We start from the raw sequence: 25,851 nt of genomic DNA, 5'->3' as shown, positions 1-25,851 counted from the left end.
ATCTGGCTTCATCTCCAGCCCATGCCACCCTGACACTCCCAGGCTAACTTGAATGGCATCTTCTCTGCCTCACGGCCCCTGTGCTCACTCCTACCCATCACCTGTCCTACAGACAATATGTCTGTCTCCCTCTCCAGACGCTGAGCTCCGTGTGAGCGGGGTAGTCCCCACACCCACCACAGAGCCTGACACGTGGCTAGCTCTGAATGTTTATAGAATGAATAAATAAATGAATGAATGAATGAGGAGGGGCAGCAATCTGAGCCTGAGAAACTGCCAGATGCTCAGCGGGAATCAAGAAGAAAGAGGGTTTTAAGACCAGTGAGGGGACTTCCCTGGTGGTTCAGTAGTTAAGACTTCCACTGCAGGGAGCGGCAGATCTGCCGGGAGAAGGTGGGTGAGAAGCTCTGCGAGAAGATCATTAACATTGTAGAGGTGATTAACCAGCACGAGTACATGCCCAAGATGCCCTCGCAGTCGGAGGTGGACAACGTGTTTGACACGGGCTTGCGGGACGTGCAGCCCTACCTCTACAAGATCTCCTTCCAAGTCACCGACACCCTGGGCTCCTCCGTCACCACCACCAGGCACAGGCTCATCAAAGACACCCTGGCCCTCTAGGCCTCACTGGGGCCTTGGGCACTCCTTGATGGCTTGTGGACCTTGGCTTCTGGGGATCGCACCGTTAGGCCCTTGGGGCTCTGAAACCCACTCTGGGTCCTTGATGAGACTTGGAAGGGCCACCCCTGGCTTCCTGTTGTGTGGTTGCCAGTCTCTGGTCATCCTCGTCACCTTCACTGACGGTCAAGTCCGGCCTACACTGTCTCTCCGCACCCCTGGTGGGGGTCCCTTTCCTACACTGTACAGAGGAGCCATCACTAGGATGGGAAATAAAGTTGAGAATGTGGAAAAAAAAAAAAAGACTTCCACTGCAGGGGGCATGCATTCAATCCCTGGTGGGGGAACTAAGATCCTGCATGCCATGTGGCATGGAAAAAAAAGACCAGTGAGATGTGGCAGGTGGGTGAAATGGGTGAAGGGGGTCAAAGGTACAAACTTCCAATTATAAAGTAAAAAGTCCTGAGGATGTAATGTACAGCATGGTGACTATAGCTGATTGCACTGTATTGTATACTTGAAAGTTGCTAAGAGAGTAGAGCTTCAAAGTTCTCATCACAGGAAGAAGAAAACATTGTAACTATGTGTGGTGATGGATGTTAACTAGATAGAGTGTGATAATCATTTTGCAATCTATACATATATCAGATCTCTATGTTGTACATCTGAAACAAATATAATATGTCAATTATATCTCAAAAACAAAACAAAATCAAAAACAGTGAGATGTGAGTTGAAGTTAGAGATTAAAGAGTCTACTCAGGGCACACATCAGAGCCACTTTGTCCTGACCTGCCAGGAAACAGGCCCAAGACCTGCATGCCCTTCTCTCTCCTGTGTTCGTCTCTCCTCCTCTTTACGATGCTCGGTTCAGCTTAAAATAACTGACTCTTCTTGGCACTGGTGCCCCCAATTTGTTCTTTGAAGGAAAAGGGGACTGGGCAACTCAGAGATGAGTGGGACTCACGAACTCCTAGTTTCACAAAGGGGAAACCAGCTTTAGAGATGGAATCCTCTTCTTGGACAAGAAAGAGGATTCCCCGCCTTGCAATGCAGGGGACGTGGGTTGGATCGTTGGTCGGGGAAGTAAGATCCCACACGCCAGAGGCGCGACTAAGCCCTCGCGCCACAACTACTGAACTCGCACGCCTCAACTGGAGCCCGCGTGCCGCAAACTACAGAGCTCACGCGCTCTGGAACCCGCGTGCCACAGCTAGAGAAGAGAAAACCCACACACCACAACTAGAGAGAAGCCCGCGTGCCACAATGAAAGATCTGGCATGCCTCAGTGAAAATCCCGCATGCCACAACGAAGACCCAATGCAGCCTAAATTAATTAATTAATTAATTAAATTTAATTTTTAAAAGAAAGAAAGAAAGAAAGAGGATTCCCCCTGCTTGAGGCCCATCTCCTGCCTGTTTAGAGAGGAGGGACTCTCCCCTCCTGCCAACCCTGAAGAGGAAGTTCCTCAGGTCTGCCCTGCAGTTCATCTGCGTAGCCCATCTTAGGGGCTGCTTGGGCTCATTACAGACTGAGCTGTAATGTCAGAGTTTAATCTGACCAAACTACCCTCCCTGTCTCCTGCAGCCTGCCAGGGAGGACTAAATCCTCACCAAAGGGGTTAGTCCTCTGGGAAGAGTCAATTCCACTGAGAAGAACCCAGTAAAGCACTTTAGACATCATTCAGGTGCCTCTGGATTCAGGACAGGATTTTTGCCTGGATTCGAGGCCTGCCGGATTTAGGTTCCAACCTCCCCATCCCAGCTGTTCCTCGCCAGAGCCTCTGCAGGCCTCCTGCACCTCCCAACACAGTCATGCCCTTCCCACTCCTGGGCCACTCACATTGTGTAGCTTTTGAAACCGAGCAGAACCCTGTGGGGCTCCTAGGCACGGAAGACTTTCTGTCCCGTTTCTTGTTTGTAGGGAACAGACTCCAGCCTCCATGGCCTTCCCTGGGTTCCAAAGGGCAGATTCAAACAGTTGGTAGTCAGGAAGGGAGAGGATGCAGACAGAGACAAGGGAGGACCAGCCAAGAAACCACCTGAGGCAGCATTAAAGGAACCAGAGAAGTTCATCAGGATTAGGAAACCAGGGACTTCCCTGGTCCAGTGGTTAAGACTCCTGCAGGGGGTGCAGGTTCAATCCCTGGTCGGGGAACTAAGATCCCGCATGCCAGGCAAAAAAAAAAAAAAAAAAGAAAAAATTAGGAGACCACCTGAGACAAGATTAAAGGAGTGCAGGCCCTGCACACACTCTAATCTTATCAGCAACCCTACACTTGAACCATTGCTATAAAAACTCCTCACCAATTCCTCATGGGTTGGGACACACAATTCTGAGAGGCATGAGCCCGCTGTGTCCCCCTTTGCCTGGCAAAGCCATAAGGCTATGCTTTTCTACTTCACCCAAAACCCTGTCTCCGAGATTCAATTCGGTACCCGTGTACAGAGGCCAAGTTCTCAGCATCACTCTGGCCCAGTCACTTAGCCTCTCTGGGACTATCTCCTCATCTGTGACAATAGAGAGCTCAACACTTACTTCATAGGGAGCTCAGCCTGACCTAGGGCTGTAAATCCCATCTGCGCGGGGCTCCAGCCTCAACTTTCTCCTGAGCCGCAGACTGATCCCTCCAACTGCCTGCCTGAGCCCTCTTCTTGGATGTTTCAAACAAGCCCCAAACCAAGCTCCTGACTATGTTCCTCTTCTAGGGTTTCTCGTGGAAATAAATAGCATCAGCATCTGCCCACGTTCAAGCTAAAAACCTAGATTCCGTGATTCCTTTTCTCTCACCGCCACATCCAGTCCACCACCAAGCCCTGCAGACCCTACTTCCAAAACGTACTTCAAACTCGTCCACTTCTCTCCATCCTCACTAATCCGCGGCCCCATCACCTCTGCCTCCCTCCAGTTTATTTTCCCCAGAGCAGCCAAGTAATACTTTTAAAACATAAGTCAAGTAGGGCAGGCTGTGCGTGCACGGGGGCAGAGGGTATACGAGAAATCTCTGTATCATCCACTTAATTTTGCTGTGAACCTAAAACTGCTTTAAAAAATAAAGTTTTGGGAATTCCCTGGTGGTCCAGGGGTTAGGACTCGGTGCTTTCACTGCCGAGGGCGCAGGTTGGACCCCTGGTCAGGGAACTAAGATCCCACAAGCCATGCAGTGTGGCCAAAAAAATTTTTTTTAATTAAAAAAAATAAAGTTTATTAAAAAATAATAAATTAGACCATATCACTCATTCCCCCTTTTAAAACCCTTGAAAGGGGACTTCCCTGCTGGCGCAGTGGTTAACAATCCATCTGCCAATGCAGGGGACAGGGGTTCGAGCCCTGGTCCGCGAAGATCCCACATGCCGCGGAGCAACTAAGCCCGTGCGCCACAACTACTGAGCCTGCGTGCCGCCACTACTGAAGCCGCATGCCTAGAGCCCATGCTCTGAAACAAGAGAAGCCACTGCAATGAGAAGCCACTGCAATGAGAAGCCCGCGCACCGCAACGAAGACCCAATGCAGCCAAATAAATAAATTTATTTATTTATTTTAAATTTTAAATAAATAAATAAAAATAAAACCCTTCAAAGACTTCCCATCACTCTTAGGATAAAATCCAGGTTCCAAAGCGTTGGCTAATCTGGCCCTATCTCATCCTCCACCTTGTTCACTAAACATTTTCCTCTGATAGGCTCATGTCTTTTCTGCGTCAGAGCCTTTGCACTAATTTTTTTTTCAGGTGCCTGGAACTCTCTTCTCTAATCCCAACATTTGGTTGTCTTCTTCTCATCCTTCAGGTCACAGCATAAACTGTGACACACCTCCTAGCAGTGTCTTCCTGATGGCCTAATTCTAGATTATCCCCTTACAGCCTCCTATTCTTCATCATATCAATCTGTGCATTTCCTTCATGGCTTTGATTACATCTGTTATTATCATGTATATCTGTTGACTTATTTCATCACCTCCTTTACTAGACTGTAAGTGGTGTGAGGGCAGGGAGTATCTTATTCAGCACTGAATAAGTGTCTTCCCAGCACCTTTTATAGCACCTTGGCGCACAGAAAGTGCTCATTAAATGCTTGTTGAAGAAATAAATGAACAGGCATATTTTATTGTAAACTACCTGAACTATTTTTATTTGTTTATGTATGTATTTATTTATTTATTTATTGGCTGCGCCGCCTGGCTTATGAGATCTTAGTTCCCTGAGCAGGGATCGAACCCAGCCTCCCCGCAGTGAAAGTCCAGAGTCCTAAGCACTGGACCGCCAGGGAATTCCCCACCTGAACTATTTTTAGAAGACACACAGAGTTGCTAAGGAGCACTGTGGTGACCATGCCATCCACCCTGCCTTCCCCACCACATGGTCGGAGGAAGGTACTCAATAAATGTCAGTGAAGTTAATTCAAACAGGGAATCCCTGGAACTTTGAGAACAGATTTAGTATCATGGAAGTTGAGGTTGAAAGAGAGTGTTGTGTAACAGTGCTGTCTGCTAGAACTTTCTGTGATGACAGATCTGTACTGAGAAAAAAAAAAAAGCATTTTAGAAAGATCTTTCTGGCTTTCTTCTTTCATTCAGTCAACTCTTTACTGGCCACTTACCAGATGCCAGGTACAGTTTTAGATGCTTAGAATACAGCAGTGAAGAAGACAGCCAAGAACCCAAGCTTATATACATTAAAAACAAGAAAATATCAGGTACTGATAAATACTATAGTGAAAATAAAGCCAGGGTTAGGACAGAATGACTGGGAAGCTATTCTGCTTGTGGGGTACTTCGTGAAAAGTGGATGGGAGGGGGGCAATTCTAGAGATGCAGGTGAGAAATGCTGAGGGCGTGAAACAGGTAAGCACAGCAGAGTGCATATCACCACAGCCAGATATGCTGGAGCCCTTTCCCGAGACAGGGGACCCTGGAGAGTTCCAGTTGGCAGCTGGGCATCACAGATCTGGAGCTCAGGAGGGTGGTCTGGGCTAACGGCATAGACTGGCGGCATAGTCATCTGTGTTTGGGTTGTTTATTGGTTTCCTAGGGCTGCTGTAACAAAGTGTCACAAACTTGGTGCTGAAAACTACAGAAACTTATTCTTACAGTTCTATAGGATAGAAGTCTGAAATCAAGATGTTGGCAGGACTACCCTCTCTTCCAAGTCTTGGAAAAGAGAATCCTTCCTTGCCTCTTTCAGCTTCTGGTAGCCCAGGCACTCCTTGGATTGCAGCTGTAGCACTTCCGTCTCTGCTCTGTCATCGCCTGGCATTGTCCCTATGTGTCTGTCTTTACGTGGTAGTTTCCTCTTATAAGGACACCAGTCATATGGATTAGGGCCTAGCCCAATGACTTCATCTTGATTTCATTTCATCTGCAAAGACCTTATTTCCAAATAAGGTCACATTCACAGGTACCAGGGGTTGGGGTTTCAACGTATCTTTTGGGGGACACAATTCTACCCGTAACAGGTCATAGCTGAAGCAGTGGAAGTGGACGAGTTCCCCAAAGGTGATAGAGTCAGAACAGAAGAACTGGGGACTCTGGCAAATAAAAGCTTGAGGAGCCCACGAAGAAGTCTGAGAAGGAGATGGTCTCCAGTTACATCCGTCACATAGACAGAGGTGGAGGAACAAGGGCAAAAAAAGGGTCCATTGAACTAAGTGACAGGGCAGATGTCAGTGTCTTTCCTCATGCCCCTCCCCCCTCCCAAGGGAAGAAGCAGAACCTGGGTGATGGAAACAGTCTTTTAAGAAATGTAGTTTCGAAGGCTGGTATATATAGGATGGATAAACAACAAGGTCCTACTGTAGGGCACAAGAAACTATATTCAATATCCTGTGATAAACCATAATGGAAAAGAATATGAAAAAGAATGTATATGAGTCACTTTGTTGTACAGCAGTAATTAACACAACATCGTAATTCAACTATACTTCAATAAAAAATAAATTTTAAAAAAATTTAGTTTCGAAGGAAAAGCCTGACTTATGGAAAGGACTAGAGGGAATGTGGGGATCAAAGGATTGTTGGGGAAGATGGGAAAGTATAGTCCCAGCACAGTGGAAGGAGGTTGGTGACTTAGAAGATAGGCTCTGGGGGACGTCCCTGGTGGTCCAGTGGCTAAGACTCTGAGCTCCCAACGCAGGGGGCCCGGGTTCGATCCCTGGTCAGGGAACTAGATCCCACATGCCGCAACTAAGAGTCCACATGCCGCAACGAAGATCCCGCGTGCCACAACGAAGAGCCGGTGCAGCCAAAATAAATAAATAAGTAAATATTAAAAAAGAAAGAAGATGGGCTCTGGAGTTGGGCTGGTCTGCACTGGATTCTCAGCTTGGCTTGTTCAAGAGCTGTGTGATTTTAGGCTGGTTGGTTAACTTCACTATTCCTCTGTTTCGTTATCTGGAAAATGGGGATAATTATACTAGTATCCACTTCTCGGGGCTGCTGGAAGGAGTAAATGACTGAAGACATTTAAAGTGTTTAACACAGCATGTGGCACATACTTAGTGCTCAATAAATATTGACTCTTACTGCAATTAGGTTAAAAAAAAAACCCAAAATACAAGGAGGTTTCAAGAAGGAGGCAGTAAGTAATATCAGATATAGTACCTAGGACAGGACGTAGAGGGCAGAGAAAAGGTCAAGGATTTGGCGGAGTGCTAGCAGAGCCTGGAAAAGGAGAGGGCAGAGCTAACAGTAGTTAAAGAGCAAATGGGGCAAGAGAGGGAGGGGCTGTAGGTATGGAACACTCTCTTGGTAGCAGCTGAGAAATAAGAGAGCAGGTATTAGCAGAGAGAAGAAGAAATAGACCTTGATTTGGGCAGCAAGGAGAAAGTTAGAGGCGAAAGTCGCTGGTAGTGTTTGGTACTAAGGGCTAGAGCGAGGCAACAGCATGTTGTAAATCTTTCACATATCTCAGTTTGATACCATAAATCTTCACCTTTGCTGTGCTGAGCCTGGGCATCCAGGGGAAACTGTTCTACAAAGGAGGAATGGGCACTAAGGAATGATTGTGGGTAAGTGGTGACATAACTCAGCATGGGAGGGGGAAAAAGAGGAGCCTGGATGAGGACTTACGTTTCAGAAGCCTGAGAAGCCATTGGCTAGAGGATGCCTGGCTCAGAGTCTGCTAGAAGGTGGGAAAGACTCAGGGCTGGAGACACACGGGTTTAAGAGCCATCAGTAGCAGATGGTCACCAAAACCAGGGGAATGGATAAAATTAACTATAGAAGGGGGTGACAGGAGAAGACAGTCCAGGAAAGATTGAGGCTGGTGGAGAACAAGCCACAGAAGGAGAGGTATCAGGGCATGGGGGAAGGTTAAGCTGTGGAAGCTTTGGCAGGACCACTTCTGCAGATGGAGTTGAAAGAGAACCCAAAACCAGGCCCCAAACGTCTCAGTTAAGAAGAGGGTGTGGACTATTGGTGAAGCCATCTCAGTGGAGTGGTGGGGACAGAAACCAGGTGTGGGTTGGTGGGGTGTGAAAGAAGGATGAGGAAGTAGAGACAGTAGAGACTTTCTTCAGGAAGTTTTGTGTTAAATTGATGGAGAGGTGTAGAGCAAGAGTTAAGGAGGTAGGGGTTTTGTTTTATTTATTTATTTATTTTTAGCAGTGAACAAGATAGGCCAGATTGCAGGTGGGCAGGAAATGACAGAAAGAGAGGGACAGTAAGAGGAGGAAGCCTTTTCACAAGAATGCCTGGAGCCCTTGTTATCTATAGTACTTAAAAATATTTAAATAGGGACTTCCCTGGCAGTCCAGTGGTTAAGAATCCGGGCTTCCACTGCAGGGGGCACGGGTTCGATCCCTGGTGGGAGAACTAAGATCCCGCATGCCTTGTGGGGGGGGTGTGTGTGTGAAATTAAATAACCAGAAAATTACATGCACAAACCCTTCAACTGAACAGGGATATTAATTGCAAATCTTTGTGGCTTCTGCTACTTCTTATACATGGGGATAGAGAGTATGTAACTGTTGCATGCCTAAGTATTGTTTCATGTCTCGGTGCTGTCGGCCGAATGTACTTTTCCTGCAGCACCCTTGATCTCCTGACATATTTTTAATTTTACTACAAACAGGGCTCACCCTTTCTGTGAGCTTCCTCTCTCTCACCCTCTAACCGTACAGTTAACCAGTCCAAACCTGAGCTCCCTCTGTACCTTCCACGCGATTCTTTGGTTTCCGGGGTCACACTGTGAGTTACCTTGCTTGCCTCCCCGCAGCCTTAGTCTCATGCTTCTCGAATTCCTTGAGCTCAGGGCTGGATACAGGTAAGTCGGTCCTTAATAGTCTAAAAGAGGGTGGTCATTTCTTTATCCTTCACGGCCTCGTCTTGATTTAGTTGTTTTCGCATCTTTTCTCTTTTTCCGGTGCCGGATGTCCTGGGAAACAGAATCTTCAACTGCGATAGGGTGGGAGCGGTGGGGCTGGCGGGGTAGCGGGTGGAAGGACAGAGAGGAAGCAGGGGCGGGCGGTCTCCCGAAGCGGCCGGCAGGGGGCGCGCCGGCACCGGGATTGGCAGCGGCCGCGGTCTGGAAAGCGGACGCTGGCCTGGCGGGTGACTCCGGGGCTGCGGAAGCGCACGTGGGGCCGGGCAGAGCCTGGGGGCACGTGTGCTGCCCGGCGGCGTGCTGTCCCTGCTAAAAATACGCGTCCTGCCCGGGTCGGGGAGACGGCCCTCGGCGGGAGCGGCTTCTGGAACCGCATCTTTCTGGAAGGGAGATAGCGTCTCCCTGGCCGGACACCCGGACTCCCGAGAAACCCGGGGCAAGCCTCGCACAGGGCCTCAGCTTTTTCCTCTGTGGAATGGGGACCATTCATTTGCTCAAGCAATATTGCGTGCCAGTGTTGTGCCAGGTACTGTTGCAGGCGTCAGGCATAACTACACGGTTTTTGCTGTGGAGTTCACGGTTTAAGAGTTTCGGAGCGGGCAGGAATAGTATAAATAAGCAATTTCATATTTCAAAAAATGCCATGAGAAAAGTAAAGAAGTGATAGTGAGGAGTGATATGTAAGCTGGTACTTGAAGCCAAGTCACCCTGAGAGACATGGAGGCAGAGGAAACTGCCGTGAGGCAGAGGAAACTGCCGTTGAGTCCGAAGAGCCTGGCCAGTTGGATAAAAGAAAGAAGGCGGAGGGAGCGGCCAGGGAGAGGGCGAGGAGCTGGAGACGGAGGCCCCACCCAGCCGGAGACCAAAGCGCCCAGCACTGTGGACCCTGAAACTGATCTCCGGTGGAAAACATCAGAACAGCGGTGGTTTGTGCGGAGGTTGGACCTGCCTGGAAGGGGCTCGAGGGAACCTCCCAGAGCGAGGGAAAAACACCTTGATTAAGGTGTTGATTACACGGATGAACACGTTTATCAAAACTCAGCGAAGAGTTGTGCATTTTGCTGTATGTAAATTATACCTCAAAAACAAACTAAAAAGTGAGAGTCCTCGGCTTGTGAGAGCAACCGTGAGCTGGCAAGTCTAGCTGGCCGCGCGGGCTGATCCCGCAGGCCAGGGTGTGCGGGTCATCCTCTAGGGAGAGGGTCGGGCGGGCTGGGAGAAAGCAACCACACCTGGCGCTGTGCGGGCAAGGGTGGCCTCGAGAGTGGAGGTGAGCGGTGCCGCTCACAGCCGGGACCGAGGCTGCGGGCTCAGGCCCCCCGCCCGGGTCGTCAGAGGCAACCTTGGAGCTGCGCCCCCCGCCCCGCCCTTCGTGCCGAGACCAGGTGGCGGTTGGGGCGCGACCAGCCCGTTTGATTTCCCGCGGCCGGTGGAAAGGGGCGGGGGAGGAGGGGAGAGAGGCCGTCGGCCAATGGGTTGGGCTGGGGCCGGTCACGTGATGGCAACGGGGCGGGGCCCAGGTGTACTTACGAGGCTGCAGGCGGGGGCCTCGGCCTCCGCGCGAAGTCCAGGAGGCGGGGCAGGCTTGCTGGCCCGGGGGGGGGGGTAGCTCCGCTAGGATTGGCCTGTGGCCGGGAGGCGGGGCCTGCGCGCGCCGCGGCTGCGGGCTGCGATTGGCCTCGGCTCAGGGCCCGCTGCCGGCGTGCAGGCGAGGCTCGGGGCGCGAGGACCAAGCGGGGCAGTGGGTTCGCGAGCCGGGGGGAGGGGCCGGGCCGGTGGCGGCGGAGGAGGAGGAGGTGGCGGCGGGGGCCGGTACTGGGCCCGGCGGGATGAGCGAGGCGGAGGCGGCAGTGGTGGCGACAGCGGCCCCCGCGGCCACGGTGCCCGCGACGGCGGCAGGGGTGGTAGCGGTGGTGGTTCCGGTGCCCGCAGTGGAGTCACAGAAAGCAGGCAGCGGGGCGGGCGGCGGCGGAGTCGGAGCCGCAGCCGCCTCGGGCCCCGCTGCTGGGACCCCCTCGGCGCCGGGCCCCCGCAACCCTGGCAACCCAGCGACGGCGGCCTCGGGGACCCCCGCGCCCCCGGCCCGGAGTCAGGCGGACAAGCCGGTGCTGGGTGAGGGGCGGGGCGCGCGCCAGGGCTGCTCGAAGGGGGTCGGCGGGCTGGGGGAGGGGCATCGTGGAGCCCGGCTGGGTCCGGAAAGCCGAAGGCCGGTTTGGCTCGAGACTCAAAGGACTAGCTAGGTTGAGGCCAGCGGACCGAAGTGGGTTCCCCTGGTGGGAAATCCTGCAGTTCTTGGGCGGGAGGGTGTGGTTGGTCTGGTAGGGTCTGGCCACGCCCCCGGGGCGGGAGACTTTGGCCTTGATGACTCGGGTTAGTATTAGGTAAATCTCTGAGACCAGGAAGCAAGTGCACTAGTGATCCTTACACTGGGAGGGCTAGAGAGACCCTCAGTTATGACCTGAGGGCGGAACTTCGTGGACCAGGTGAGTACCCGGTTCTAGGTGAAGGGCCTTGATTTGTAGGATGTGAGGAACGTGCCTTAGAATCGGAAGAGTTTTGAAAGCCTGAGCCCCCCTGTATGGGCGCTTCCATTTACGTAGTGGAACTGGGGTAAGAATGCCTTGAAGCTACTGGATGAAACCTGGTTGGCGTGAAGTTAAGCTTAATAGGTAATAGGGAGGTAGACTAGATTTTGGAGTGTCTCAAAACTGAGTCAAACTCCATCTCTTCCCCCATCTTACTGTCCCCACTGCATCCCTGCCTGGCAGCAATCCAAGTCCTGGGCACTGTCAAATGGTTCAACGTGCGGAATGGTTACGGATTCATCAACAGGTATCTGAGGAACCCAGGGAGGGGGTGGAATGGGTGCCTTCCAAACTGGCCTGTGGGACTGGACACCTTTCCAGCCTCATCCCTACCCCTACCAAGGCACATGGTTGCAATGTCCAGCTGACGCTGATTAAAAGTCTTTAACCACAGCACAGATGTGGGCAAGACGAAGCCGCCTCCACATCTTCAAGGGCAGCAGAGGGTTAATGATCTAGGAAGTTGGCAAACCTGGCTCTGACCCTCCCAAGCCTGTCTGGGTCACCTTCTGGTTTAGTTTGCCGCCGCCTTTGTGGCAGAATGTACCTGCTCTCTGTGCCTCCGGGCTGGAATCCTCACTCATTTCCTGTTTAGGGCAGCACACTTAGCACTCTCATAACTCATCTCCCTTACGGAGCTGTTAGCTCGTTGAATCAATCCCTCACCTGATGGGACTGCGTCCGGTGGGGGTTGGGGAAGGGAGGCGCCAGCACTCAGCCTGAGGCTGCTGCTTTCCTTCAGTTCCGCAGCCCCTCCCACCCCCCGCCCCCGCACTGGGCGGTGCCGTAGTGGCGGATTCTGAGCGGAGCCAGGTCTCTCCCAGAGGGCCCTTCCCCAGCCCAGGCACCCTGCCGAGCCCAGACCTCCTGGGAGGTCCCAGTTCCCTCTTAGCAGGCTGACCTTTGTGCAGATCTAAGTGCTTTAAAGCTAGAACACTTGTTCTAGGGAAGGGTCCCTTTCTAATTCTGGAAATGAGGACTCCTGGGAGGTTCTGAGGGAAAACCTCTCCCCTCCCCCATTGGGGTGCTAGGATAAACTGGGGTGATAGGCAAGGTCGTGACAGTTCGAATATTCTCTCTCATCCTTGATCTCTTGGTGTGTTGAGAGGGGGCCTGGGGTTCACCTCCAGGCTGAGAATACAGTTTTGTGGCTGTTTGGAGCAAGTTCTTGACCCATTTTCCCCTCCTCAAACGTATTCTGCACCTCAACTCCCGTCCCCACTTTCTCCCTCCTTGACTATAGAAGGAAGGAAACCGAGTGGAATTTTCCACCCGTGATGTGGGTTGGGGAAGAGGGGTTGTTGGCTGGGGACAGTTATACCCAGCACCACCAGGTTCTAAGGTGCCCCGGCGTAGAGGGTGGAGTGCTCAGCAGGTGAAAGCTGGCCCAGCTCCTTCAAGGTGCCTTTGCCTCCCCCCACAGCCGTTTCCTCGTGAAGCCCAGGTTTTTCATGGAGGTTTTAGGGATATTTGCTTCATACCAGCTTCAGGGGGCCCCCGCTGGCTCTTGTCTCACTCCCTGGGCCCTGTTTCACCCCAAGCTGCCATGGAAGGTGGAGAGGATGGGGCCACAAGTCTTAGGAATGGCAGCTAGGGAGGCTTCAGTGGAGGTGAGCGCCTTACCAAAGTCACCCCCTAACAACCCATCCTGTCCTGCAGGAATGACACCAAGGAGGATGTCTTTGTTCACCAGGTAAGAGCTAGGTTGGCTTTCTGAGGGGAGGAACCCTCCCTCTCTGATGGCTTTTGCCCTTATCCTTAGCAGCACAGATCATGTTTCTCCAGCTTTCACCTCCTACCCGGAAATAGTTCCCCCATCCACCCGCCTCAGGTGCCTGTATTAACTGCATTGGCCCCACTTGTGTTGGGTTGTCTCTGTAAGAAACATACCTGTTGCCCTCTGGGCCTGGCACGCTCACTACCTACTGGGACCTGTGAACACCCTCGGAATGAATCACAGGCAGTGTCCGAGGGAAAGGACACAGGCTTGCGCTACTTGGGTGCAGTGGTTCTCAAAGTGTGGTCCCTGCAACAGCAGCATCACCTGACATCCAAATTCTCAGGCCCACCTCAGACCTAGCGAATCAATCAGGCTTGGGGGAGGGACCAGCAGCCTGTTTTTACAAGCTCTCCAGGTGTTTGTGATGCACGCACAGTTTGAGAACCACTGCTTTGGTGGAAAGCGCTCTCAGTGGGATTGAGGTAAGAAACACAGTACGTTTTACCCACTTTGCAACTTAAGACGCTCTCGGCTTTTTGTTTTGCTTTTGAGTTCATGTTTCTTGCTTCCCTTCTTGAAATCCTTTAGGGGTCGGGGAGGAGGGAGTGTGTCCTGGGGACCATGGTGAAATGCACAGTTGTTTGAAAGCCCCTAGTTTGTGGCTTTTCCCCTGCTAAACTTTGACTGCCTTCTCCTTGCTCCACCCTCCAGCCCCAACCCACAAGTATTCAATAAAATTTTGAAAAGAATGAAATTGGGTGGTGGACCCAGCAGGGGTGCGAGAGACTCCCGGCTGGCTGTCCTCACCTTTCTCCTGGCCTTTCCCTAACCAGACAGCTATTAAAAGAAACAACCCAAGGAAGTTTCTGCGCAGCGTTGGAGATGGGGAGACTGTGGAGTTCGATGTCGTGGAAGGAGAGAAGGTTCGGGGGCTGCGGTGGGATAGAGAAACCACCAAGCCATGGGAGGGTGGCCTGGAAGTCCCCTGAGGCTCTGGCCTCCTCAGGCCAGCTCTTCCTCTGGCCGAGCAGCCCAGGCTGTAGGACCAGGACTGTGTCCTCACGCAGACCTTGTTGTCCTTAACACTCTGGCCGCTCCAAGGGATGTCCTAAAGAACGTGTCCCTGTCACCAGTCAGCAGTATCTGGGTTTCTGTGTAGTTCACCAAATACTCCCATGCCTGTTCTCCGCGGGGGGCCCGCGCCCACATCCTCCTCTCAGAATCAGCCCTCCCGGAGATGGACACCTACTGCCAGCCCTCTTTCTCCCTCCCCACCCCCACCCCACCTCCAGGCTAAACCTCAAGAGGGTCCAGTGGCGGCTATTTCAAAAGGACCAGTTGCAGATGTGGCCCCTCCTAGAAGGGTCCGAACACCTGCCACTCCTTCTCTGGGGAGGGTGGAAAGAAGTAGAAGTTAGAGGAACTGGAGGAAAGCTGGAGAGGGGCGTTTAGCTGGAAGGACGGGAAGACAATGATTCAGGCAAGGCTGGGAAGGTTGCGCACCTGTTTTTGGAGCAGGTTCTCACCCGTTCCTCCCCACCTCCCCCCGCAGGGCGCAGAAGCTGCTAATGTAACTGGGCCCGGAGGGGTGCCAGTGAAGGGCAGCCGCTATGCCCCCAACCGACGTAGGTTCCGCCGATTCATCCCCCGGCCCCGCCCAGCTGCCCCGCCACCCATGGTGGCAGAGGCTCCGTCAGGCGGGACAGAACCAGGCCGCGAAGGGGAGCGTGCTGAAGACTCCGGGCAGCGGCCCAGACGACGGCGCCCACCACCCTTCTTCTACCGACGGCGCTTTGTGCGAGGCCCTCGGCCCCCCAACCAGCAGCAGCCCATAGAGGTGAGGGGAACTGGGAACGTGGGAACCAGCTGCGAGAGTTGGTGAGGCTGGAGACCAGAGTCCCCAGACGAAGCGGAATGGTGGCCTGGGAAGACCTGCAGACGCCTGGACAGCTGGTGCCACCCAGCTCACCCGGGCCTTTGTGTGTTCCCAGGGCACTGACGGGGCAGAACCCAAAGAGACAGCCCCATTGGAGAGGGACCAACAGCAGGGAGATGAGCGGGTCCCCCCACCCAGATTCCGGCCCAGGTACCGAAGGTAAGACTCCCTGTCCCGGGCTCTGTCTTCCCCTTCGCCAGCCAGTATGGGGACAGGAGGATGGGAGGGGGATGGCCCTGAAGCCAGTGGTCACGAGAGCTGGGTAGCTGAGCGATTACTGCTGAGGTGCCCAGGGGTTAGCAGGCACTGCTGGGGTGGGGTGGGGATGGAGAGGCAGGCTGGTCCACCTCTGCTGGGTGGCCCTGGGAGGGAGGGACGTGGTCCGCACTGGGCTCCTGTCCCTTCAGGGTCCCTGCTTCTCTCCCCAGGCCTTTCCACCCCAGGCCACCCCAGCAGCCCACCACAGAAGGTGGGGATGGCGAGACCAAGTCCAGCCAAGGCCCCACTGACGGTTCCCGGCCTGAGCCCCAGCGCCCACGGAACCGCCCCTACTTCCAGCGGAGACGGCAGCAGCCCCCTGGACCCGGGCAGCCCACAGCCCCGGAGGTGAGGACCTTGGACTGTCAGTGTGTGGTGGGGGAGAATGAAAGAAAAGGCTGGGGCCAGCTTGCCTGTCTCCCTTCTTCCCCCACTTCTGTCTTCTTTTCCTTTCCCTTCCCACTCTTTGTCCCCCTTCTCCTGACCTTGCTCCCACCCACCCTGTTTCACGCAGCCTGAACCCAAGAGACAGTACGCCTGGCGGGCACCCCAACCCACCAGGAAACCCCAGCAGAGGCGGTCAAGCCCACGTCACCCCCTGCAGACTCCCTCTCAGCTCTGCTGGGAGCCCCAGCACCAGCCTGTGGATGTGAACTGGGGGAGGAACGGGAAGAGAAAAGGTGGGAGGAGGTTGAAGTTGGGGGCTCCAAAGGACAAGCGGGTCTCAGTCGACCACCCTTGTTCTCTGTAGACCTCGGCCCCCATCAACAGTGGGGGCCCCCCAACCGCCATACCGGAGTGATTCCAACTCAAAGGACACCCAGAGCCACCATCTGGTGAGTGGCAAGCCCAGGGCGGGTACCAAGAGGGTGGGGTTGGGGCTGGGTGGTGATAAGCTGCCGGTCGTGATTTTTCGGTCTCTCTTCCTCTCAGGTATCTGCCAGTTTTTCCAACTGACCTGTATCCTACCCAGCACCTCCCTCCCCGCTTTCCCACAGTTCATGACATCAAAACACCAGCTTTTCCCCTTTTTCCTGGAGACTCAGGAGGGCCAAAGCAACAGCCTTTGGCTTTTTTTTCTCTCTCTCCCTGACCAAGGGTTAAAGGAAGGGATCCATCCTTATTGTTCAGAGGCACCAACTCCCTCCCCTAAATCAGGCTGAGAAGGAACCAGCCAGCTTTTACCTCTTCCTGGTTGTTTTTCTTTCCCCTCCCAGTTTATTTTTTGTTTCCCCACTACCCCCTACCTCTGAAGCCATTTTATGAACTGTCATGTGCCACCTGAGCCTCCAGTAAAAACAAAAACAGGCTTTCCTGTTGTCTTGGTCTCTGCCTCTTTTCTGTTCAGAGCCTCGCCGGTAACTCCCTGTAGAGGGGGGCGGCGGCAGGGCCTGCGCTCGGCTCCTTGTGCCCACGTTTCTAGCTGTACGGCTCTGCAGAAGTGCCTTCATCCCTGTGAAGTTGACTTTTCCCATCTGTGAAACGGGGCTAATGCCTCCCTGGCAGAATGAGTGTTTCCTGAAGTGCCGAGAGCAGCGTCTGGCACCTGCAGCGTCACCTTACCGAGCATTTACTACCGTTAAGGAAAGCAGTGACTACAACTCTTTAGGTGGGGGGGTGAGTGAGTGACAGCATCCAGAGGGTTCTGCGGCCTCGAGCTGAGGCAGGATGGAGAGGAGACGGGGGTTGGGGTGGCTATGGTCCCTGCCTCAGCCCATCCCGGAGTGTCTTCGCATGACAGGACGCTCATCTCATACAGTAACTTTATATACGGATCTATATATATATACATTTAGTACAACAGACCTTCAGTTTTTTCTCCCTGCCCCTTCTTTTTCAAACATATACAAAAATATCTGAAGGCTCCTCCCAGCCCAGCGTTCACAGGCAGCCTTTCAAATCCCTCTTTCCCTTAGTTGGTCAAAAGCCTTTGGGTACAACACCCTCCCGGGATGGGAGAGGAAAAAAGAGCTGGGGCCCCCATCTGGCAGCCTTGGGGAGCAGCTGGGGTGGGGCCCGGAACCCTGAGTCTAGAGAGGCGCCTGCTGTCCCTTCCTCTCCCCACATGTGGATGTGTGTTCCCTCTCACCCCGGAAGGCCGAGCAAGAGCACTGAGCCTGCAGTGAGAGAGGTGAGGTTAGACCTTGGGAGGGGTGCGTCCTTTGCCCTGGAGGGGACAAGACAGACCCCCCCCCCCTTTCACCCAGAGTCTGTGGTAAGAATTCAGAGAAAGTGCCAGAGTGGGAGGAGTCCAAGGTGGCAGGAACGGGATATCTCTTCTCCAGTCCTGCTCTTGGCTTCAGTTCATGCCCACCAGAAAGTCAGTCTTAGAGCCTCTCCTCCCTATAATCCCCCTACTCTGGCCGGGGGCGGAAGTACCCTGGAGCTGGGGTGAGGTGCGGGTGGGCTACAGAGGAAGGAGGGGACGAGAAGGGAGAATGGCCCACCCCACGGCCACAGCCTAACCACAACACAAATAATCCAAGAGTCACACGAGGGGAATGAGGGGGTGCTCAGACCACCCTTCCCTCCAGCTTCCCAATTCCACCAGGCTGCAGGGGGTGTCTCCACCCTGGAAGTAATGGGGAAGAGAGGGTTAAAGTGCTGCAGAGGAAAGGAGGGGGTCTCTGGGCGGGTTGAAGAACTGGCTCTCCCGCCCCTGCTTGGCCCCTCAGTCATTCTCATCTGGCCCTAAGTACTCAAGCTCTGTGCTGGGTTTCACCTCCTGCTCTAAAAGAGAGGGTGTCCGGCGGAAGGCGGCTGAGATCTGGTCAAACGTCCGGCCGCGGGTTTCAGGCACTTTTAAGAAGGTGAAGATGAAGAAGCCAAGCAGGAGGACCGCGAATAGAAGGAAGACGTAGGGACCCATAGCATCCTGGGACAAGTGGAGAAAGAGGTGTTGACAGAGGGGAGGGAACGGGTGGCCTCAGGCAAGCCAGGGACTAAGGCCTTCACAGGGATACTGCACAAAGCAGGTGGCTCCTTTGTGGGGCAAGAGAAATTACCAGGAGAATTTAGTGAGAAAAGAATTATCTGAACCCCAACTCTCCTGGTTTTACCCTCTCTTACCATCCTGAGTCACTGAAGTCAGAGTGGATTCCCGGCCATTTGCAGTATTAATATGAAGTTTGTAATATTACTCCTAGTCTAAGTAAGTTATGCCACTAGTTTGTTAAGAAACCTCTGTTGTTATCCAATCTAGGTCAGTTCCCTTCTTTGATTCTGGTGGAACAGGTGGTCTTCAGGACCCACGTGGTCCACCAAAGTGACCCCCAGACCAGCACTCTATGGGCAGGGGAAAGGGGGAAATGCTGACTGGAAAGCAACTGGGCTAGTTGTGAGTGTGAGCTGCCGTCCTCTGGCTGACCATGTGGGAGATGGGGACAGGGCAGGGGACCTACCGCAACATACTGGAAACCCATGCCAATGATGAAGTTGCATGTCCAGTTGGAGAAACCAGCCACAGCCATGGCTGCTGGGCGGGGTCCCTGGCTGAAGAGCTCGGCCACGATGAACCAGGGGATGGGGCCAGGGCCAATCTCAAAGAAGGCCACAAAGCCAAAGATGGCCACGATGGAGACATAGCTCATGGCTGGAACCTGCTCCTGGGGGCCAGGCAGGGAGGGTGGAGAATTCAGGTCAGGTCTTTCTGGATCTTCCTTTGCCCTCAACCCCAGCAAACTGGCATCTACCCCTCCCAGCCGCTCACAGGGGGCCGGCCACCCTTGGTTAGAATAGGTCCTTGAGCATTTGACATTCAGCTGGCTACCCTTTGCCAATTCAGGGCAGAGGGAACATGTGGTCTCCCAGCTCTTATGACTGTGGATTCCCACTTGGTTCTAGAGCTGGGTCCTTAGGAATTATTATTGGTCCTGGGGCTCGACAGGGGCTCTCCTCCCTGGCTGCCAGGATTGTGCTACAGCTTCCACCCAGAGGAGGAAGTGCAGCCTGGGTCCGTCGGTAGCACGGTCCTGGCATACGGCCTGGCCTCAGGATCAAAGGCATGTATGTTGAGGCATGGCCCTGGCTGCCTACAGAGCCCCTTGGGGCAGTTCCCCCGGGTTGGGCCGCGGGTCCCCTTCCCTCTCCCTAGGCCTCACCAGCAGAAGCAGAGCCACGGTCATCAAGATGGCACAGCCACACATGCCTGCCAGGCCCAGGAGTTGGAGGGTCCGGCGCCCAGCCCGTTCCACCAAGAACACCTGAGGGGAGAGTCAGGGCTTGCAAGGGGCCTTTAAGGCTTGGGAAGTGGGAGGGGTTAGGTGGGTGGGGCCAACCAAGAGCTGGACCTCCAGGACGCCCAGGGATGTGAAACCAATGGTGGGGGCCCTTCCAGAGGCCAGCAGTTACCGAGACCAAGGTGAAGACCGTGTTGACCACACCGGCTCCGATGGTGGCGTAGGCTGGTTGCCCTACCCCCGCCGTCTCGAAGATGCTGGTTGAATAATAGAAAACCTAGAGGTGGGCGAGAAGAAAAGGGGATGGCAGGGATGGGTCCCTGGGTCCCTCCCTCCCTTGCAGCCACTCCAAGCTGGACTGACCCTGAATTTTAATGGAGGGGGCGTGCTCCCTCCTTCCCTCCTCTCAGGCTCTTCCCTGACCCTTGCCTTTCCTGGAGGCTGCTGCATACATACTGCGTTGATGCCCGACAGCTGCTGGCTCAGCTGCAGCACAATTGCAATGACGAGGGGTTGCCGGTGGATGTGGCTGCCCAGGAGCTGGAGCAGGGACAGTGGCCGCTCACGCTCCAGCTTCCGCTTCTCCTCCTTCAGCCCAGCCAGCGCTTCAGACACGTCGGCCCGGCCTGTCAGGCGCTTCAAACCTGGAGGTGAGGAGGGTCAGGTCTGAGAGGGTAGGGAGGGGGCCTGGGAGGAGGACAGGCTCCAGCAAGATGGCGCGGGAGCTCACTCTTTCTGGCGGGCCCCTCCAGGTTCCGGATAATGTAGAGGTAGCGGGGGCTTTCTGGGCAGAAGGGCAGCAGGACCAGCTGCAGGAGGGCAGGCAGCATAGTGATGCCCAGGAGTAGTGGCCATAGTGTAGCAGTGCCCAGTATGGACTCCAAGCCCAGCACCTGTGGCAGAAGGGTGGGAAGGAGGGCAGGCCGTTCAGCCTGTCCCCAGAGCCCCACCCCAACCCCCTGCCCAGCCTCCCGTGAGGCCAGGTCCAGTCACCTGGGCGATCAGGATGCCAATGACGATGGCCAGTTGGTTGAGTGTCCCCAAGGCGCCCCGCAGGTGAGTGGGGGCGATCTCCCCCACGTACATGGGCACCAGCCCCGACGTCAGCCCTGGGCAGAGGGAAGGAGAGAGCTTCTGAGGGCAGCTGCCCACTCTGACCCCCAAGCCCAGGGAGAGTGAAGGAGAGCAAGGCACTGGGCGCGACCACAGTGCCCGCGGGTACCTGAGTAGGCGCCAATGAGGAACCGTCCAAGAATGAGCAACTCGTAGGAGGCAGCCGCCTTGGCCAGGCCCATGAGGGCGCCCCCTAGCACTGCCAGGGCGTTGTTGAACAGCATTGCCCTCTTCCTGGCAGGCAAAGAGTGGGGCTGTGAGAGTTAGGGCACTGGTACTCTGGCTCCCTTCCTGTTCTCCCTTGCCCTCCAGCCCCATACCTTCCCAGCCACTGAGAGATGATGCCAATCAGGAAGGAGGAGATCATGCCACCCACAGAGAAGATGGCCACGGAGAGAGCCCAGAGCATGGTGAGGGTGCCTGGTGGGATGGAGCCGGGTCCCTCAGGCCCCTGCCTCCCCAGCCACGTCTCATTGTAGCTCTGTTCAATCACCTGGGGGACAGCACAGGAGTTATTCCCTGCAGACTCCTCCCTCTCTGCTCACCCCCAACACCCCCTGCCTTGTCTGGGCACCCCACTCTGCCGGCTGTAGCCCCTCACCTTCTGGGGGGCATTGATGACCCCGATGTTGTAGCCAAACTGCAGGGAGCCGAGCACAGCGGAGAATACGGCGAGGACCAGGGTCCCAGTGACTCGTTGCTGGGGGGGCTCCCCATCCTGGGCAGGCGGAAGCAGAGAGGAGGCATATCACATGGAATCATGGCATCTTTTCTTCCTCCAGGGGCCCAGGCCCAGCAGGAGCCTTGAGATGCTGGGTTCCATCCAACATGTTGGGCGAGGGAAAGTGGGCCATATTAGGAATCGCTTGAAGATCTCAACGTAAACAAGAGCAGGAAGAACCCGAGAGTACCAGGGCATGGAGGAGAAACTGGTGTTTGAGTCCAGTAGGCAGAGAAATGTTTGAGGACCTGGGTCTCACAATTTCTCTGTGACCTTGGGACAGGCTTGGCCTTACAAGACCTGAGTTCAGATTTGTGTGACCTTGGGTAAGTCACTGCCCCACTCTGAACTGGGGAGATAGGGGTGATGTTGCCTAATTTGCCTACCTGTCAGTGAAAGTGTGAAAATCAAAATCAAACGTTAACAGTGTCCCCAACAGTGCTGGTTTTATAAAGTGACAAGTGCATTATCGTCATCAGCCTCTGTCCTCTCCCCTCCCATCTGGGGGTTCTCTCCGCGGGCTCCCGGAAGCCCCCAACAGGCTCAAGAAAGGCAATTCCCAAAAGGACATCGAGGTCATTCCTCCTGGCCTGTGGCCTTCTCTGTCTCCGCCCCGGCTTCCCTTCCCCCTCTAAGCTGCGATGAAGGGCAGGGGGCCATGCTGGCTTTTGCCTGGGAGAGCCTTGCCCAGGGGATGGGGGCGGGAAGGTGGTATGAGGTGCCGTAGCGGTGGTGGCTCATCGCTGGCGGCACAGACTGTCTCCAAACGGAAACCTGAGCTGGGGGAGGAAGGGCTGACACTCCCCTCTACCCCTCCACCAACCGTGGGGCGAGGGAAAGTTCAGCGTCCTGGAGGACTGCCAAGAGTGGGGGTGGGGGGGGCCTACGGAGAACCTCCGGTCCTCGAAAAATTGCGGGCGAGCCGAGACAGACGGACAGCTGCTGGAGGGCAAGACCCGCCTGGATCTGCTTTCTTGAGGGCAGAGTGTCCACGATCCCGGCGCAACTCGCTGCCAACTAGAGAAGGGAGCGAACCCTGGACTCGCAGAATCCAGCCGTGGTCCTAGCTCCCGAATAATCCCCCAGACCCGCTATGCCTCTTGGAGGGACTGGAATCCGACCGTCACGGGTTGTCCAGCCCGGCTATAAATAGCCAGTCCCCACCCCCACCCCCTGCGTCTGCGCAAGGACCGCCCCCTAGCTGACCCCAACCGCGACCCCAGCCCGAGAAAAGCGGGACCCGTGTCCGCGTCGCGCCCCCGCATGCCAAACCCTACTTCGGAGCCGATCTGTTGGAAGCCCGACGGCATCTTGTCTTAGGAACTGGAGACGCACGAGCTGCCGTAGATGAGAGGGAGGCGACTAGGGGTCTGCGGCCCTAGCCTTGGCGGGCAGAGGGAGCGGGGGCGATGGGGGTCGCGGAGCTTTGTGCGGATGGCGAGCCTGGCGGGACCCACAGCCACAAGCCGAGGAGCCAGAGAGCAGCTCCCGGGGATCTGGCTGAGCCTGGCCGGCTGGGGAAAGACCCGAAGAGCAGCCCCGGCGGTCCCCAGGGCCACGCCTTTCACAGCACCCATTGGCCAGGAGCCGGCACACCCCAGAAGGCCACGCCCCTCCCTGAGGCTGAGAGTTTGGCACCTGCTGTAGGGTAGGCCAGCGAGGCCACGCCCGCCAGCGTGCCCGGCGAGACACGCCCCTCGGGTTCCCGCCGGCCTCCGGCCCGGATGTTTTGAAAAGGGGGTCCTGGGACCCTTGGAGGCCAAGTTCCCCTCAGTGTGAGGACTCCGCCCACCGCCCAAGGTTCGGGGCTGAAGAAGCGACTTCAAAGCCCTGCGCGGCGGCTCGAGACGGCGGGGTCCGAGAGGAAGGGACGGACCAGGTACACTTGCCCGGGAGAGAACTCGGGCCCGGAACTGCGCGAGCCGGCGCGCGGGGTGGGTGCGGAGCAATGGCCTGGAGTAACCCACAGTGGTTATTTTTAGCTCCCACATTGGGAGACGCCAAATGTCAGGTCCCGGGTGTCCCGGCCGGTCCCGGACGGGGGAGGGCAGGGAGACGGAGCCTTAAAGGATCCGCGACACGCTTCCCACGCGGAGATGGCCTTGGGCACAGGAAATTCCGTTCCTAGCGGGTCGGGTGTCTGGCCTTGGTGGTTCTCTTTCCATGCATCCCTGCTCTGGGCACTGTCTATCTGGCCCTTCCCCTACACCGGTTCCCCACGTTGGTTCCTGGAGGCGGCCCGAGGGACAGGTGGTCACACCAACCACGTCACCAGTCCTGAGGCCCCTGAGCCGCCAAGAATGTGCTGGCCGCGTGGACGACTTGGACACGCTCTCTAGAGGTCCCTTCGGGTTTGAATCCCCAGCTAAATCCTGCCCAGCGAGGAGGGCGCGACCTAGAGGTGGCGAGTCCCCAGAGCAGCGGAACACTCCGAGTACAGAGAGCGCGCGTCTGGGAAAACGGGACTCGGAAGCGCGGGGCTTTAGTGCCACCTGGAGGGAGAACGCGGATCCGCAGCAGATCGGGCCAGGGTGGTCTCCGACCCACTGTCCCCGTCATTCTACCTCTAAGGCTTCCATTACTTCCAGCCCAGGCCTCTTTCTGGAGCTCCAGATCCGACTGTTCAGCAGCCGCGTGGGTGGGCGGCTCACATGATCAGCGTGTCCAAACCTGCTCCTCCTGCTAACTTCCTCATCCCAGTGAATGGTCCTATTAGCCATCCTGTCACTCCTATCAGAAGGAGGAAGTCATGCTTGATTTCTCCTCTCCTGCACCCGGCCCCCCCGCCCCTTTATCCAGTTAGTTATCAGCGTTGGTGTTTTGACCTCCTAAACTCTCATATTCATCTGATTTTCTCCACCTGTACTGTTGCCACTTTGGTCCGGACCACCATCACCCTGACTGGTCTCCCTGCTCCTCCTCTTCCCCAGCAGGGAGGGCAGAGTACCATACAAAACAGTCCAACCTCTCCCTCACGCTCCCCCCAAAAGTCTTTGTTGCCTACTGTCAAGTTCAAACCCCTTTTCAGAGTGAACAAAACCTCCTGCCTTTCCTCTTCTATCTCTGCCTCACGTTCTGTCCTCTCCCCTCGAGTTTTAGTCAATTCCTAACTACTTCTTGTACCTAGAACACACTGCTGTTTCACTCCTTGGTGCCTTTGCCATGCTAATTCCTCAGTCTGCAATACCAGAGGACTCCTATTCATCCTCCAAAAAAAGCTCACCCTCTCTGTGATACCTTCCTTGGCCTTCCTCCAGAAATCCATGTGTCCCCAGGACTTCCCTGGTGGCACAGTGGTTAAGAATCTGCCTGCCAATGCAGGGGACATGGGTTCGAGCCCTGGTCCGGAAAGATCCCACATGCCACGGAGCAACTAAGCCCGTGTGCCACAACTACTGAGCCCGCGCTCTAGAGCCCGCGAGCCACAACTGCTGAGCCCACGTGCCACAACTACTGAAGCCCGCGCGCCTAGAGCCCATGCTCCGCAACAAGAGAAGCTCCCGCTCGCCACAACTAGAGAAAGCCTGCGTGCAACACAACGAAGACCCAACACAGCCAAAAATAAATAAATAAATTCATTTAAAAAAAAAAATGTCCATGTGTCCCCAATATAGTGTACTGTCATCATTTCTTCTCTGCACCTTAACCTTGAGGACAGATGATCATCTTGTTTACCTCTGTATCCCCAGCACCCAGCCTAGGGGTGGGCACTCAGTAAATGTTTGTTGAACGAATGGAATGAGGGTCTGCTCCTGATGGCCAAGAATGCGGATTAGGGAGCAATCACAAAGCGGGGAAACCTTTGGTGAATGGCTCCACATATCTGACCAAGGGGATGTAGATGAAGAACTAAGGTCTGCTGGTTGAGGAGAACCAATCATTTATGAGCAGAAAGGAGCAGAAGCGATTGATGGAAGCGGAGAGGGACCGGTCAGGAAGGTAAAAGGAAAGCCAGGGATGCTGGAATACCACAAAGGGAGGAGGGCAGGGAGAGAGGAAAAGCCAAGAAGGGTGCCAAGAGGAAAAAAGGGAGTTGGGGGAGGCACAGATTGGGGGCAGATGATAAGTCAGTGTAGCAGGTGGAGTGCAGGGCTGGGGTCTGTCCTGGCACTCAGGGCACGGCACATTCCTGATCTCATTCAGATGCTGTGTTCTGACGCTTCCAGGAGTTTAAACCGCAGAGAAAGTGGAATCAAGGAAAGCAAGTCAGAGCTAGATACAGGAGACAGAGTAAAGAGTATGGAGAGAGAGATGGAGGAGTAGAAGAGACAACAGGAGTAAGGAGAGACAGTTGGGAGGGAGGAAGAAAAATGGCTGGGACAGTGAGAGAAAGAGGTCGATTGAGAGAGGATGGAAAAGGAAGGAGAGAGACACAGGATACAAGTGGGCACTTCGCACTGG

At 54.9% G+C, this 25,851-nt stretch overlaps 2 protein-coding genes across 4 annotated transcripts; one reads left to right on the top strand and one right to left on the bottom strand.

Moving 5' to 3' along the window:
* The first annotated feature begins 10,558 nt into the window (after positions 1 to 10,558).
* On the top strand, positions 10,559 to 16,758 carry YBX2 (Y-box binding protein 2). Its single transcript, XM_082372449.1, has 9 exons — positions 10,559 to 11,051; positions 11,708 to 11,771; positions 13,184 to 13,217; positions 14,078 to 14,167; positions 14,797 to 15,081; positions 15,236 to 15,339; positions 15,609 to 15,786; positions 16,190 to 16,274; positions 16,372 to 16,758. Exons 1-8 carry the CDS (start codon positions 10,769 to 10,771, stop codon positions 16,238 to 16,240), a joined length of 1,089 nt encoding a protein of 362 aa, XP_082228575.1. The 5' UTR covers positions 10,559 to 10,768; the 3' UTR covers positions 16,241 to 16,274; positions 16,372 to 16,758.
* Positions 16,759 to 17,189: 431 nt separating this feature from the next.
* On the bottom strand, positions 17,190 to 22,963 carry SLC2A4 (solute carrier family 2 member 4). Of its 3 annotated transcripts, none has more exons than XM_082372419.1 (12): positions 22,728 to 22,963; positions 22,345 to 22,467; positions 21,331 to 21,447; positions 21,050 to 21,222; positions 20,839 to 20,963; positions 20,610 to 20,725; positions 20,347 to 20,509; positions 20,073 to 20,260; positions 19,789 to 19,893; positions 19,539 to 19,640; positions 18,840 to 19,043; positions 17,190 to 18,313 (listed from the first exon to the last, which is right to left on the bottom strand). In XM_082372419.1, exons 1-12 carry the CDS (start codon positions 22,758 to 22,760, stop codon positions 18,110 to 18,112), a joined length of 1,653 nt encoding a protein of 550 aa, XP_082228545.1. In that variant the 5' UTR covers positions 22,761 to 22,963; the 3' UTR covers positions 17,190 to 18,109. The 3 variants fall into 3 exon arrangements, with proteins under 3 accessions (XP_082228545.1, XP_082228546.1, XP_082228547.1); XM_082372420.1 differs by having other exon boundaries at positions 22,411 to 22,467; XM_082372421.1 differs by lacking the exon at positions 22,345 to 22,467 and having other exon boundaries at positions 22,728 to 22,961.
* Positions 22,964 to 25,851: the final 2,888 nt, after the last annotated feature.

Source organism: Balaenoptera borealis, assembly GCF_965194805.1.
Source record: "Balaenoptera borealis genome assembly, chromosome: 20".
Taxonomy (NCBI): domain Eukaryota; kingdom Metazoa; phylum Chordata; class Mammalia; order Artiodactyla; family Balaenopteridae; genus Balaenoptera; species Balaenoptera borealis.
This window is presented reverse-complemented; position numbering and strand designations above follow the sequence as displayed.

Excerpts from the sequence above, each read along its gene's own strand:
- SLC2A4 (XM_082372419.1), bottom strand. The coding sequence starts at position 22,760 with ATGCCGTCGGGCTTCCAACAGATCGGCTCCGAA. Across the intron at positions 20,261-20,346 it reads GGAGGGGCCCGCCAGAAAGA|GTTTGAAGCGCCTGACAGGC; the intron begins GTGAGCTCCCGC and ends CCTCACCTCCAG. Across the intron at positions 19,894-20,072 it reads AGCTGTCGGGCATCAACGCA|GTTTTCTATTATTCAACCAG; the intron begins GTATGTATGCAG and ends GCCCACCTCTAG.
- YBX2 (XM_082372449.1), top strand. The coding sequence starts at position 10,769 with ATGAGCGAGGCGGAGGCGGCAGTGGTGGCGACAGCGGCCCCCGCGGCC. Across the intron at positions 11,772-13,183 it reads GGTTACGGATTCATCAACAG|GAATGACACCAAGGAGGATG; the intron begins GTATCTGAGGAA and ends CCTGTCCTGCAG. Across the intron at positions 13,218-14,077 it reads AGGATGTCTTTGTTCACCAG|ACAGCTATTAAAAGAAACAA; the intron begins GTAAGAGCTAGG and ends TTCCCTAACCAG.